The sequence below is a fragment of the Pongo pygmaeus genome, chromosome 8, assembly GCF_028885625.2.
Source record: "Pongo pygmaeus isolate AG05252 chromosome 8, NHGRI_mPonPyg2-v2.0_pri, whole genome shotgun sequence".
NCBI classification, from domain to species: domain Eukaryota; kingdom Metazoa; phylum Chordata; class Mammalia; order Primates; family Hominidae; genus Pongo; species Pongo pygmaeus.
This window is the reverse complement of record NC_072381.2, coordinates 93,684,588-93,699,194: the sequence shown is the minus strand read 5'-3', so window position 1 is coordinate 93,699,194 and position 14,607 is coordinate 93,684,588. Positions and strand designations below refer to the sequence as shown.

The 14,607-nt window shown below is 36.0% G+C and overlaps 1 protein-coding gene across 4 annotated transcripts in view; it reads left to right on the top strand.

The window, feature by feature from the left end:
• The window catches only part of RNLS (renalase, FAD dependent amine oxidase), a 314,882-nt gene that overhangs the window by 4,245 nt on the left and 296,030 nt on the right, over nucleotides 1-14,607 (top strand). For all 4 annotated transcript variants that reach the window (XM_054435661.2, XM_054435659.2, XM_054435658.2 and 1 more), the window contains exon 4: nucleotides 6,033-6,191. In XM_054435661.2, the coding sequence (XP_054291636.1) occupies nucleotides 6,033-6,191 (159 nt within the window). The remainder of the gene's footprint in view (nucleotides 1-6,032; nucleotides 6,192-14,607) is intronic.

Genomic DNA, 14,607 nt, shown 5'->3' with positions numbered 1-14,607 from the left:
TATAACCCTTTGTCCAATCATATTGCTGCAGAGCTGTCCATACTTTGTTGAATCTAAGCATAAAAATTGACTCCTGTATCTTTGGGTTTTCAGTCTGAAGGTTTCAGTGTCATGCAAAACTATGATTAAATAAATTTGTATGCTTTTTCTCATATTAGTATGCCTTTTGTCAGTTGATTTTTACTGAACTTTCACCCCTACGCATGCATGTATACATACATACATACATATATCCTTTTGTTCAATAAACATTTATTGAATACTTACCATAATGCCAAACATTGTTCTAGGTACTATTGATACAAGAACCAATGTCCTTGCCTTCATGGAGTTGATATCCTGGCAGAGAAACATCCTTGAATACATTGCGTCTGTCTCCTTATTTTGTTAGGTGTTTGGGGGAATACATATGTTTTAACTTCAAATTTTGCTTTTTAAGCTTTTGAGAGAAGAGATTATTTTTAATTCTTTGTAGCTCACTCAGAACCTAATAGCACCTTCTACATAGTAGGTAGAGTGGTATACATGTTAAAAATTTATTTTATATCAAGTTCATGGTCTATTTAACTTGAGTTTATGTAAATTTTTCTTTGTTTATTTTAATGTTATTTAATGTTATTCTTGTAATACTTCAAGATTCTTTTTCTCCTCTACCCCGATCTATTATTATAGGATTTGTTGGACCCTATCTATAATATTTTTAATTTTATATTTATATCCCTTTTAAACATTCTTTAAGTCCCTTTAAACCTTTCTGTTCTATAAATGGTCCACAAAAACATTTTTGTTTTTCCACACTATAAGCTAAGACAGTCCCTGAAATCAGAATGACCTGGATTCCAGTTAACGTCCTACCATCCCTTTCTGTTCATGTAATATTAGGAAAGTTTAAAATCTGTACCTCAATTCTTTTGTTGAAAAAAATGAGGGTAATGAAATGCAAAAATGAGGGTACTTACTACAGAATGTTGTAATGGAAGTTCTTACTACAAAGGGTTGTGAGGAATGAAAGATATAATGCACTCACATTCAAGCAAATAGTAAGCCAGTCACATAGTAATCTCTTGAAAAATGTTAGTTTAAAAATATTCTACTTGAATGAAGCTGACCTTCACATATTCCTTACTTTAAGAAATAAAATTGCCAACTATTTCAAAAATACTCTGTATTTTGGAATCTAGTTGAGTTTAAAACCCCACAATCTGATGGACCAACCAGTGGTCATTCAGATTGGGACCAGACTCCCAGGGAAATTATTTGTCTGGGATATGCAGGGAAATTATTTGTCTGGGATATGCCTAATCAGGCATGCTTTAGAATAGGTTCAAACCTTTAAAGCCAATATTTAACTAGACCAGTTTCCCAGAACAAATAGTAAAGGGTAGGGGAAATAGATAGTTTCTTCTTGACCTTATGTTCTATTTTAATTTATTGTCTGATGTGTTCGCATTAACCTCATTGCAGAGAAAGCTGTATTTATTGGCATCAGTTTCACTGACTGCCTGCCTTCTCCATTAATACAATCTTCTTGAGTGAGTGAAACATGATTTTCTTTTGTTCTTTTTTTATAATAGTTGTCATTATGCTGGGGTGAGAATTGACAATAGCAAAAGTGATTCTAGCTATCAGTTATTAAGTGCTATTTATCTAACACTACCTTAGGTACTTTACGTATGTAGTTTCTAATTCTCACAGTAAATTTCAAAGGAGTTAATCATCATCCCTATTTATTAATGCGAAGAATGAGACTCAGGTACTTTGTCTGAGGTGGCTTGGCTAGTTGGTAACAGAACTGAAGTGGCTTTGCAATTAATCGTGTTGTTTTTTTCTATTAAGTCTCTCATGGAGGGCAATGAGAGGTGCTCATATTCTCCAATTTAACATCTATTTTGTAGAGCCTTCTCTTTCCTTATTGATTATTTTCCTACAGTATGAAGATTGTACCCATCCCACCTGGTGCTACGTGTCAGTAGACACATGGTTCAATAGAACAACCTCATAGTTCCCTGTGCCCCTAGTTTCCCTCTTTCATCAGTTAATTCCTGACATAGGGGGAAGTAGATATTGAAGAGTAATACCACCTTAGTTCTTTATTCAACCTGGGAAATTGGTCACCTGATGGTTCCTGCCTATGACATTTGGAAAATGATGGGCCAGGTCCTTTTGCTTTTGAATAAGGTCCCATGTTACTAAATTATTCATGAAAAGATGAATTTAGCTTCCAGGACACAGAATGAAAAGCTTTTATTTAGCTTGTCCTACCAATAAGGAGGACTGTTGCTGCATTTATTTGTTTTTATTTTATCATCTACCTAAAAAGGACATTGGCTAGCGATCTGGAAAGTCAACATTTGCAATGTAACCTGTCAAAGTTGACAAGATCAATTTATTAGAAAAAAATGGCTTAGGTGGCAGATGCCATTAGCTAGGATGGCTTCTGTATGGTAATATTTACTTTTATTATTCTCCCTCTTTTTACTTTTGTGCCTATTTTCTTTCTAAAATTGATAGAAGGGAAGTGAGTCTGGGTGGTTGTGTCTCAAAATTTCTCCCAGCGGGTGATCCTGGCACTCATCCGTAATGATGTCCTTTTTAGAGAAGCTAGAGGATGGCATGAAAACCAGGTTAAGCATTCTTCTATTTACTTCAAGGTGTGTAGTCAGTTAGAGATGGTTCACATCACTTCAGGTCCCATCTGAACAGTTCTGACTGCTGCTCACTAAAACCTATTTGTGGGAAATCATAGGAGAAACATAAACTTGTATTTTCTCCTTAAAATGGAGGAAGGCCAGGGATAAAATTGAATAAATATATAACAGAAACACATTTGCCTTTGTAAAATGTTTAAACCTTCTTAGACTTCTGATATCTTTATAGCTATCTGAAGATCATTTTATTCTAATTAAATATTATGTGCTGGGGAAACAAAAGTCAATAAGAGACATGATCCTGGCCTCTGTTAATGTAGAGTATAGTGGGAAAAAAAGACATTAAACTAATTATACATACAAAGAAAAGATGCATGATAAATGTTAAGAAAGAGTGAGAGCATTATGAGAGAACTTACAATAAAAGGACCTAGCCCAGTAGGTTTTAGAGCAGTGTTGGGGGAGATGTGTTAGGGAAAGCATCCCTGAGGAGCTGATATTTTCATGGGTACCTGAAAGGTAGGCAAGAGGGAATTAGGCTGAGAGCTGAATGATGAGAGTTCCATGCAGTGGACACATCAAATTGGAACTGTTTTGAAGTAGTAGGAGGAGGTTAGTGCATTCAAGGAATAAAAGATCATTATGACTGGAAGGTACTGAGTGAGGGAGAAAATGGTAAAAGATGATGCTCAAGACTAAGGCAGGGCCAGATTATACAGGGCTTTGTAAGCAATGTTAAAGATTTTATACTGTAAGTGCAATGGGAAGCCATTGAAGGGTTTTATGCAAGAGAGGGACATGGGCAAGTTTACTAAGCTCAGACATAACTCTTGAGATAATTTATTTATCCGTTTTCAAATTGGGTTTTCCAGAGCTTATAGATTTAAACACATAGTCTTTGTGAAAATTATTAATTACTTTCACACGGAAATGCCACTTTCCCAAAAACTTTGCTCCAAGCAGTTGGAAAGGAAACCTTTCTGGTTAATAAGAGAGGCTATACCATTTCTCCTACCTCTTGATAAATGCTACTTTTTGGGTGGTTTTGCCAGTGGTGTTTGATTTGGGCCTGTCCACCTACCCCAGTGGTTCTCATACTTTAGTGTGCATCATGGCAAGACTAAGGGAGCTTGTTAAACACGGATTGCGAGGCTCAATTCCCAGAGTTTCTTATTCAGTATGGTCGGGTTGGGGCCCAGGAATGTGCATTTTCTAGTACATAGGTGCTGCTGGTCTGGGGTCCATACTTAGAGAACCACTGACATATATATATATATAAATGTAGATATGTATATATGTATATATGTATATATGTATATATATATACCTTGCAGAACACCTTGTGGCCATTGGGATACATTTTCAAGGTGTTCATCTGGGGCATGAAGAATTTTCTAGGACTGTGAACTTAAGTCCCCTTAAACACACACTCATGCCACCAACAATAAAAGCATATTCTCTTCAAAGGAATATTATGAGAAAACATAGAATCAGTTAACTTAGCTGAGGTCCGGGACAGGGCCATGGACTAAGTGAGGCAAGTAGGGTGAGACATCCTAAATAAATAAAAACAGAGTGAAGCAGAGCTGACCTTGTTGGAATAAAGGAGATGGTGTATATGTGTTGAAAGTGCAAATTATTTGCACCTTCCCCAAGCAGGGGCCTTAGAAAAGCCCTCAGGCAAGATGAAGTACTGTTTACAAGCCCCTTGCTCTAATCTTTGAACAGAATGATGCACACTGCCTTGAATAGAGATTGATCTCTTGGGCTAGCTAGAACTATGTTTCTTCTAACATTTACATTTGATTTTTTAAAAATTGGAGTGCTTACTAGGGTGTAGCATTATTTAAGGGTCAGTGAAAGAGATAAAAGTGTATACGATCTGAAGACCTGACATGAAGGAGCCTTGAGTATTATTACATAGATAAGATACAACTAAAGCATGCATATATTTTGAATCATTGTCAAAATGAATAGTAAAGGCAGTGATGGTTGAAGAATATCATAGAGAGGAAGGATCACACTGAGCTGGAGCGGCTACAGAAAGGAAGCTTTGGGATGAACTTTAGCTGAATTTTTAGTGACTAGGAACGTGAGATTTCCCGGGTAAAGATGAACAGGATCTTTCAGTGTGCTTTTTTCCTCCCTCATTCCATCTTCATTTCTTTCTTTTTCTATACACAAAGCTGAATAAAAGTAGATTTGCTTGTAAATCAAAATTTTTTGAAAACTGGAAGGTGAGTACTAGTTTACTAAGGAGACTTAATGACTCAGTTGTACTTTCTTTCAGTTTATGGTTCATAATTCATTCTTTTTATTTGTTGTGTTGCCTAGGCTGGAGGGTAGTGGTGCGATTTCAGCTCACTACAACCTCTGCCTCCCGAGTTCAAGTGATTCTCATGTCTCAGCCTCCTGAGTAGCTGGGATTGTAGGCATGCACTACCACAACCAGCTAGTTTTTGTATTTTTAGTAGAGATGGGGTTTCACCATGTTGGCCAGGCTGGTCTCGAACTCCTGACCTCAAGTGATCCACCCACCTCAGCCTCCCAAAGTGCTGGGATTACAGGTGTGAGCCATCGTGCCTGGCCTCATAATTCACTATTTTAAATACATACTTACCTAATAAATTCTATGCTATGTATACTATATGCTATACGTAGAAATAAAACAGGTATAATTTGTAGCTCATGGGGCTTACAGATTAAAAGGGAAGACAATATTAAAGAAATAATTATTAAAATATCCTTGTGTTAAGTGCTAAGAAGGAAAATGTTATGGGAGGGTACTCTAGAGTATGTTTCTAAATTCTGATTCTTCTTAATGAAGACAATTGATCTATTGATGAGAACTTGCATTTCCCTTACAGAGAACCTTTTTCAGGTCCTTTAATAGGAAATATTAATTCTTTTAATAGGGAATATTGCTCTTCTTATTTCATTGCCAACACACGTTTACTGAAGTGTATACTTGTTCTGCAAAAATGATGAGATTTAGAGTCAGATGGTTATAGTTTGAAATCGTGGCATGCTATTTCTCAATCTATTTCCTTGTCTGTGAGATAAATTAGTATAATGTGTACCAAGCAGCTGGCATATAGTAGCTGCTTAATGAAAAGTAGCTATAGTTATTGTTTTTATTTTTATCATTAATTGTAGGAGTAGTTTTTGATTCAGGGCAGGCACTGATAGGGAAGTCCAAGGATGCCAGGTAGGGATGAATTCCCACTAAATTAGAAAGAAAGTAAAGGAAGAGAGCTGGAGGTCTATAGAAGACAGTCTTGGCCATTTTGTTCACTTGAATGGATTCAGTTTGTGGCTACTCACATCCCCTTTATTGATATATGAAATTCTGATAATGGGGACATGATTTTGCTTTTGGAACAGGTGCAGAAGTCTACTTCAGACATCGTGTGACGCAGATCAACCTAAGAAATGACAAATGGGAAGTATCCAAACAAACAGGCTCCCCTGAGCAGTTTGATCTTATTGTTCTCACAATGCCAGTTCCTCAGATTCTGCAGCTTCAAGGTGACATCACCAACTGTGAGTCTGCGTTTGCCATTTACCTGCCTCAGGGAATGGGATTTCTTTTGACAAAGCATGCATTTGGTTTAACTCTTAGCAAAGGACAAGTGATAGACTCTATTGATTTGCCTGTCTTAAAAACTGATACTTATGGCCCTCTTCATGATATTGATCTAGGCCAAGGTGAAACCCATAGAATTTTTTTTTAAACTGGTTAAAAGTTGAACACTTTTCTTATTGCCCATGTCTTCAACAAGTCAGTATTATTGATGGATATGCAATGATTTTGCCTAAAGGAAGAGCAGTTTTTGTGGCCATTTTTGAGAAAAGATTTTTATGTACAAGTACTTGCCTGGATTGCCTCCTTTCCCATGTTCTTGTTCTCTGGGTTGCTCTCTAATTGTGTTTACTTCTGTTTGAGGCAATTGCCTAGCTCTTTTGTGAACGAGAGGCATGAGAAGGGATGGGTGAGAGGGGTTAAGTAAATTTTGCTGAAGAAGCTAAAATTATGTCAGAAGAGCCAAATTTTAATAAAGGAACTAAAATTCAAAGAAAATTTTTATCCTTTCTAAGTCTTTGGATACTGCAATTGGTTTAGCATTATTCACTTTACCTTAGATAGTAACCTTTGTTTAATTTCTTTTTGATATAAAACATGTGGTGGTGAAAGTATGTGCAGAGGGTTTGATTTCCTATCTTTCCCCAAAATAGACTCTAAACTACAAATAGCCAATTTAGAAATGTCATTTACGTGCTTATATCTTTCCTAGTTGACAGCAGCTATTTACTCTCAGAGGTGGGAGTAGGGGAGGTGGATAGCTAAGATTTTCTTAGGTAGATACCTAAGATTTTCTTCGTGATTCCTGAGGGTTCCTGGTGCACTGCCACTAGAAACTTGTGGTAAATCCACAGACATCTTTTTCCTGCCACTTTGACTCAGCACAGGTGAGATGTAACTCAGTGCAGGTGGGATGGCAGTGGTAGAATTTGCACTTTTACTGCCAGAAATGCTGGGGATAGTGGTAGGAGAAGATAGTAAGCCAGTGGCCACATTAGAATTTCTAGTATACATGTGAACAACGGGAGACTTTGGGTTTATTCTAAGTCAACCCTGAGATCCAGAGGTGAACAGGACAATAGTGTCAGCAAAAGCCACATGTGAGGAGTCCAAAAGCTAAAATTCCTGTACTAAGTAGTAGGAAGGGTTTCAGATATGAGAAACAAAAAGGGAATAAAGGTATTAAGTACTGGGGCAGGGAGGATACATTTCTCCAAGAAGTTGCACTTGCTCAGTTAGCTTTTGTTTCATCAGGCCAGTTTTCCTTACTGATACTACAATCCTAGCTGACAGTGTTCATTTTAATCATAGAAACTCAGAATTGAAGGGAGTCTTAGAGAGCACGTGGTCTCATCTTTTAGCCCTTGCATGAGTCCTCTTTTATTAAATCACTTTGAGTATGATTGACATATGAAAAGCTGTACATACTGTATACAATGTGATGAATTTGGAGATAAGTATACATTCTTAAAACCATTACCACAATCTATACCATAAACATATTCACATCACCTCCAAAAGCTTTTTCCCCTTTATTTGTTATTTTTTTCCTTTTGTAATAAGAATGCTTAACATAGGCCAGGTGTGGTAGCTCACGCCTATAATCCCAGCACTTTGGGAGGGTGAGGCAGGAGGGTTGCTTGAGCCCAGGTGTTCGAGACCAGCCTGGGAACTATAGCAAGCCCTCATCTCTCAAAAAAAAAAAAAAAAAAAAAAAAAGTAGCAAGGCATAGTGGCATGTGCCTGTAATCCCAGTTACTCAAAAGGCTGAGGCGGGGAATTGCCTGAGCCTGGGAAGTCAAGGCTGCAGTAGGCCCTGATTGTGCCACTGCCCTCTAGCCTAGGTGACAGAGTAAGACCTTGTGTCAAAAAAAAAAAAAAAAAAGAATATACAACATATTAGATGTACTATTTCAACAAATTTTTAAGTATACAATATGATATTATTAACTATAGTTGCTAGGCTATACAGTGGATCTCCAGGATTTACTTATCTTGCATAATTGAAACCTTGAAACTTCTGACTAAAGTGCCCTGTTTTTTCTTCCCCAACCCTGTGGAACAAGAATCATATAAAAAGCCCTAGCTGGCAACAATCTGGTGAGAATATGACCTTTAGAAAGGATGTGCCCCATCAGTATCATTGTGCCTCTGCCCAAGACTTAAATTTCAAGAGAGCATCCTTTTGACCTGACATGGGTCTTATTCCCACCCCATGGCTAGGGAACTGCAGCATCTTGGATTATAATCCTATTGCATTGCGTGTAATCAATGGGACAAAGTAACACCTCAAAATAAATATAGGTACTGCTGTGAAGAGAACTTGTGTGCTGAGTAATCAAGAACAATGAGTGTTCACTGCATAGGTGTTCTTTAATATTTGCGAAATGAGTGAATGACCAACTGACCGACTGAATGAATGTGTTTCCAAAAGACCTAAGGAAAAACTTCACTGGTCCGTATTACTTCTTCACATTCTCTGTAAAATTCTCATTAATAGAATCCCATAATAGACTTTTTTCTTATTCTATTCATATCCTATTTTCATTAAATATGGATTTGTATGAAGAAAGAAAGAAAAACTCTATATTGACAATGGACCTTATTTTTTAATGCTTTTTATGTAAATCTGAATTTGGCTTGCTAATATGTTGTTTAGGATTTTTGCATTCATGTCCATGAGAGTGATTGAGCTGTAGTATTTTTTCTTGTATTAATTTCCCCAGTTGTTGGACATAGAGGTACGTAGGCCTCATAGAATTATTTGGGAAATTTTTCCTGTTTCTGTTCGGGGGAAGCATTTTTATACAAGTTTGGTGTTATTTCTTTCCTAAATGTTTAGGAGAATTCACTGGTAAAACCATTTAGGCCTAGAGTTTTCTTTGTGGTAAAATTTTAAATTACAGATTCCATTTCTTAAAGGAATCTATTCAAATTTCTTTGTTTATTGTTTTTTTTCAAGGTGCTAGAATACCATGATATAATCTTTATTTTTTATTTTTTTAGCTTTTATTTTAGGTTTGGAGGTACATGTGAAGGTTTGTTACATAGGTGAACATATGTCAGTCTTGTTCATGTGGCTAGCCAGTTGTCCCAACACCACTTATTAAATAGGGAGTCTTTTCCCCATTGCTTGTTTTTGCAGTAGAACTTATTTTTTAAAATTCTAGTTGTTTATGCTTAAGTTCAGATCTGAAAATTGTATTTACATATTCCTTTGACTTTCATTAATTTAATTAGTTCTATATGTTCATTTTGATTCATTTACTTTTTATCAACTTGCTTATTTTCAAATAGTATGTTGCTCTGTATGAAGTTCTATTTACCAGGTGAGAAGGGTGTCCTGAATCATGCCAGGAATATGAATTGACATCCTTTTTGGTACTCCAGCTGCTCTCTCTCTCTCCTTCATCCAGTGTGTCTGGGAAGTCCAATCTAATATCTATATGCCCTAGAATTGAAATATTAAATCTTTGAGAGAACTTCAGATTTCTCATAACTTTGCTGTTACAAAAAAAAAAAGTGACATCTTGGTTTTTAAATTGGAATACTTTCCTGTTAAAACCTTAAATATCTAAAACATCTGTTTCAGTTTCTTTTCAGATCTGTGAACAATATAGCTAACACCTGGGTTTTGCTTTCCTTAACAAAGGTTAAAACAAAAGTTTCTTAGAAAAATTGCTTGGTAATAGCTATTCCCAGGCCTGACAAAAAGAACCAGAAGGGTACACCATATTATGTTCACATCAAGGGTCTGGGTGCAGAATGTTCACCCTGTCTCTAGTGGATTTTTGTTGCCGTTGTTTTGGTTTGTTTTTATGCATGCATCTGAATCACCTGGAAGACTTGTTAAAACACAGATTACTGGGCCACAGTCTGAGTTTCTGGTTGTATCGAGGTATGCATGGACAATTTTCATTTTTTACAAGTTTCTAGGTGATGCTGAAGACTCAGTTCAAAGCCACACTGTGAGAATTATTATTAATACCTTGCCTTAGCAAATCTACTTGTTTCTGGAACCGAGCAACGAATGTGTCTTCAAAAAGTGACTCGCCTTGTAAACAAGTAATGCTACTGTGCAGCCAGGGTTGAGAACTGCTGTCATAAAGCATCAGCCTGTCCAAACAATTTGTATCTCCTTTCCTCACATTTGCACCTTTGCTTTGCATATATTGATTATATGAACCCGTGCGACATCTCATCTTGGATTACTCTTGAGTCTCTGTCTTATGCTCTTCCCTGCTTGGGACTTCTTGGCTCACCTCTTCCCTGACTTCTTCCCCAACCCCTAAGACACACCTCTTAAAACAAAACAAAACAACAACGACACACACACAAAAAATAGCTTTAAGATATAAGTCACATACCATACAATTCACCTATCTAAAATGTACAATTCAGTGGTTTTTGGTATAATAACTGATATAGGCCACCATTATCAATGTCTGTAATTAGTAGATTTTGGAATTTTTTATCACCTCAAAAAGAAATTCTGTCCCCTTTAGCTATCACCCCCATCCCTCCATCCCCATCCCTGCCCCCAGCCCTAAGCAATCATTAATCTACTATCTGTCCCTATAGATTTCTCTATTACCTGGATTCCAGATAAAAGCTCATGATGGAGCTGGAGGCCCTCATCCTTAGCAAATTAATGCAGGAACAGAAAACCAAATATGGCATGTTCTTACTTTTTTGTGGTTCTGTTTTGTCAGTATCTGCACAGATTTCACTTATTTTCTCCTGCTTTCATCATGTCTCACTGACCCTGGCCCATCAAGTCATTGAATTGTAGAGGGTACCTCATCTTTCCTGAAGCCCATGAGCTATAACAGAGTCTGGTGGTGGTGGACAAGGCTTCAGGGCTGTGGGATGGCAGTGGGTACTGATATGCCTGTAGCTTTTGACTTTGTTGCACAGCCAACATTGACATTGGATTTGATAGAGAAATGGCTTTTATGCCACTAATAGAAAGAAAACTGGTAATAAATATGTTTTATAGATCTTAGATTTAGAACTATAGAAGAAATTGTTTTCTGAGGAAGGGTATAGCTGCTGTTAAATTTTGAAAGCAATTTTTTCCTACTATGCAGAAATAATATAGCTTATTTTCTAGTACAGTGTTTGATAATAATATAGAAGAAATTGGAATATTTATTAGATGCCTATAGGCAAAGTGGGAGACTAATTTGAATGATCTCTTCATGAATCTACTTCTAATTTGTTGCCAATGAGATTTAAAGTAGGATAATTTATTGCCATGGAGGTTGGCAATAATTGGATTGATTTTGAGATTGTTTTAATAACATACTATAACATTTTATAAAAATACAGTATAGCCATCAGTCAGGACATTCATTTGTGCTGTAAATTACATATTCCAATATTTAAAAGCTGCATAGTTTTGTATATCAAGAGAGATCCTTTAACATTACATTTTGAAAGTACTTCTCAATATTTGTATTAGTGACATCTAAAGCAACACCATGTCATAGACTGTCTCCTAAATGTGTTTAAGGGCTTGCTAATTAATAATTTTATTTATCTCTTTTTACATCTTATATTTTGTGTGTGCACTTGAGCTGTGTTTGGCTGAGAAAGATAACTCACCTACTATTATTACTTTTCTTTCTGTCTTTCCTGGGGCTTTTAGTGGCAATTTTTGCTTTATGGTTTTATTTGATTTGTACTAGACCTTCATTAAAATTATATCCTTTGACTTAAAAAGTTCTCTCTTTTGTCTCATTTTAATTTTATTTTGCTTTCAAATAAACTTTTATAAATGAAATGTTCTTTCTTTTATTTTCTTTTTACTGGCATATGCTTTTTCCTCTAAACCTTTCAGGGATATTTTACTTTAGACCCATCTCTTTCATATTTTTTATCTTTGAGCCCAGTAATTTCATAAGTATATATCTTATTGTTGCTAGTTTTGTGTTCATTTTTCATGGGCTATGTTGTCCACTTTTGCCTTGAACATTCAGCTCTTCTCTTATTTAGGTAAGTTTCCTTCTTATACTTATTGGAAGATTTATTTCTGTTTCATTTATTATGATCTCAGAGTATCTACAAAAGCTTAAAGTATCTCCCTCTCAAAGCTTCTGTTTTCTTTTAACTCACTTTCAACTTTGATCTTTGCATTACTTTTTTTCTAGCCTTTTCTCCATGTCATCCATGTAATTTTCAAGAGTTCCTTTTGGCCCCTTCCTTGAGGTATTGTTTCAAAGAGGTCCTGTATTCTTTTACTGTTACTGAACTAATGCCCAAGTGTTTGTTGAACTAATTTTCTTCCTGGCAAAATTTTTCTGATATGTATTTTTCATCAGCTCATTTCTTAGGTTCTGTTCTGTTCTGTTCTGTTGTCTTTCTCCTTTTCTCTGCATATGTCTCTTGTTAATCATTACTCATCTTTAAATGGGATCAATTCTGTCAATTTTGTGAAAAATAGTGTTGTGGGGCAAGACCAGACTTTTCAGTTAAGGTATGTATTCTCAGAACACTTCCTATGTACATTTTGTAAATATATACCTACGAAAAATAGAATGGTAGTGACCACTAATATAATAATATATTTATTAACAGAAGTATTTATAAACATTTTTAACTTGGAAAAAAGATTAAAGTATGTATTTGTATATTTTTTCATCTATCAGAAATAATTTGACAAACATTAACATTGGCTATTGCTCAGATATGATTTTCATTTTCTTCTTTACAATTTTTTGAATAATCATAATTTTAAAAATAAGAATAGTTTACTCTTATTATAAAAAATGATATTGGCCGGGCGCGGTGGCTCCTGCCTGTAATCCCAGCACTTTGGGAGTCTGAGGTGGGCGGATCACGAGGTCAAGAGATCGAGACCATCCTGGCCAACATGATGAAACCCATCTCTACTAAAAATACAAAAATTAGCTGGGTGTGGTGGAGTGCGCCTGTAGTCCCAGCTACTCAGGAGGCTGAAGCAGGAGAATCGCTTGAACTTGGGAGGTGGAGGTTGCAGTGAGCCAAGATCATGCCACTGCACTCCAGCCTGGTGACAGAGCGAGACTCCCTCTCAAAAAAAAAAAAAAAAAAGAAAGATAACATTGACACTGTTTTAAAAAAAATGTATCATGCTGAAAAGAAATAGATCTTCTTTCCTTTTTTTTTAGTGGAGGAGTATTGTGCCATATGTAGGCTCTTTATGATGAAAAAGCTTAAGAATAATTGACTTGGTATATTTGACTGAGGATGAGGGTCTTTGGATGTTGTATTGAACTGACTCAATTCAGAATTAGACCCCCACGGAAATCATTTTGTGTTTACTTCATTGTTATGAAATAATTCTCTCTGGCACTAAAGACTTAAACTAGAATGTCTCCACAAGATCCTTTAACATCTGTGGGTCAAATCAAAGGGATTGAAACATGACCTCAGTATGAAGAATTGGTTAATGTCTACCCTTCTCTCTGTGTTTTCTGGAGAAAAATCAGCTCTTATTTGATTATTAGACGTCTTAGGCTTCTATGAAAAAGACATCCACTTACAAAGCCATATATTGCCACCTAGTGTATGAAATATGTATTGTAGTTCCCCTTAGAATCTAAACTGGAGAGGACTATGAAAATGCCAGAAACATAGAATAACACTATAACTATAATATTCACAAAACTGCATATCACAGGGAAATAAATTTAGGCCCATTAGAATTACATAACTTACCAAAAAGTGCTTGATTAATGAGTGACAGAATTAGGAATGTGCTACATGTTTCACATTTGTACAGACTATGAACAGCCACGTCTGTAGCTTCCTGTGTTTTTCTTCTCATTCTCATTTTCTTTCTCTCTCTTTCTAATCATGTGTAGCCTTAAGGATTAACATAAGTATCGTATCTTGCGTGAAAGAATTCCCTTTCCATTATAGAGTGGTCTGGATTTTCTGTCATCCAACTCTTTCTCTAGTTTGCTTCTTATGGAAGAAGCAGATGTAATTGTTTTTTCTTTTGGCAATTATTTATTACATTTATTAAACTTTCTCCCAGCTGGGAGAATAGAGAAACCTCATGTATCATATTGTGACCCTCTTATGATTTACTTTCTGGTTCTATAATAGTGCTACTTTCTCTATATTCATATTACAAAGATTATGTCACTTAATCCTCAAAGTAATCCTAGGCATTATTATTGTCTCAATTCTTGGTGAAACTGAGATGTGAACCTCAGTAAAATGACTCCAGAGCTTGTACTCTTAACCACTGTTATGCATAGCTCTTCCATGTGTGCTTGATCTTCCTCTCTACCATGCGCAGAAATTCCTCAAACCCCTGACCCTTAAACATTAGATTCAGGAATTCCTAATCTCTCCTAGTTTTGCTTCTAGTTATAGCACTCATCT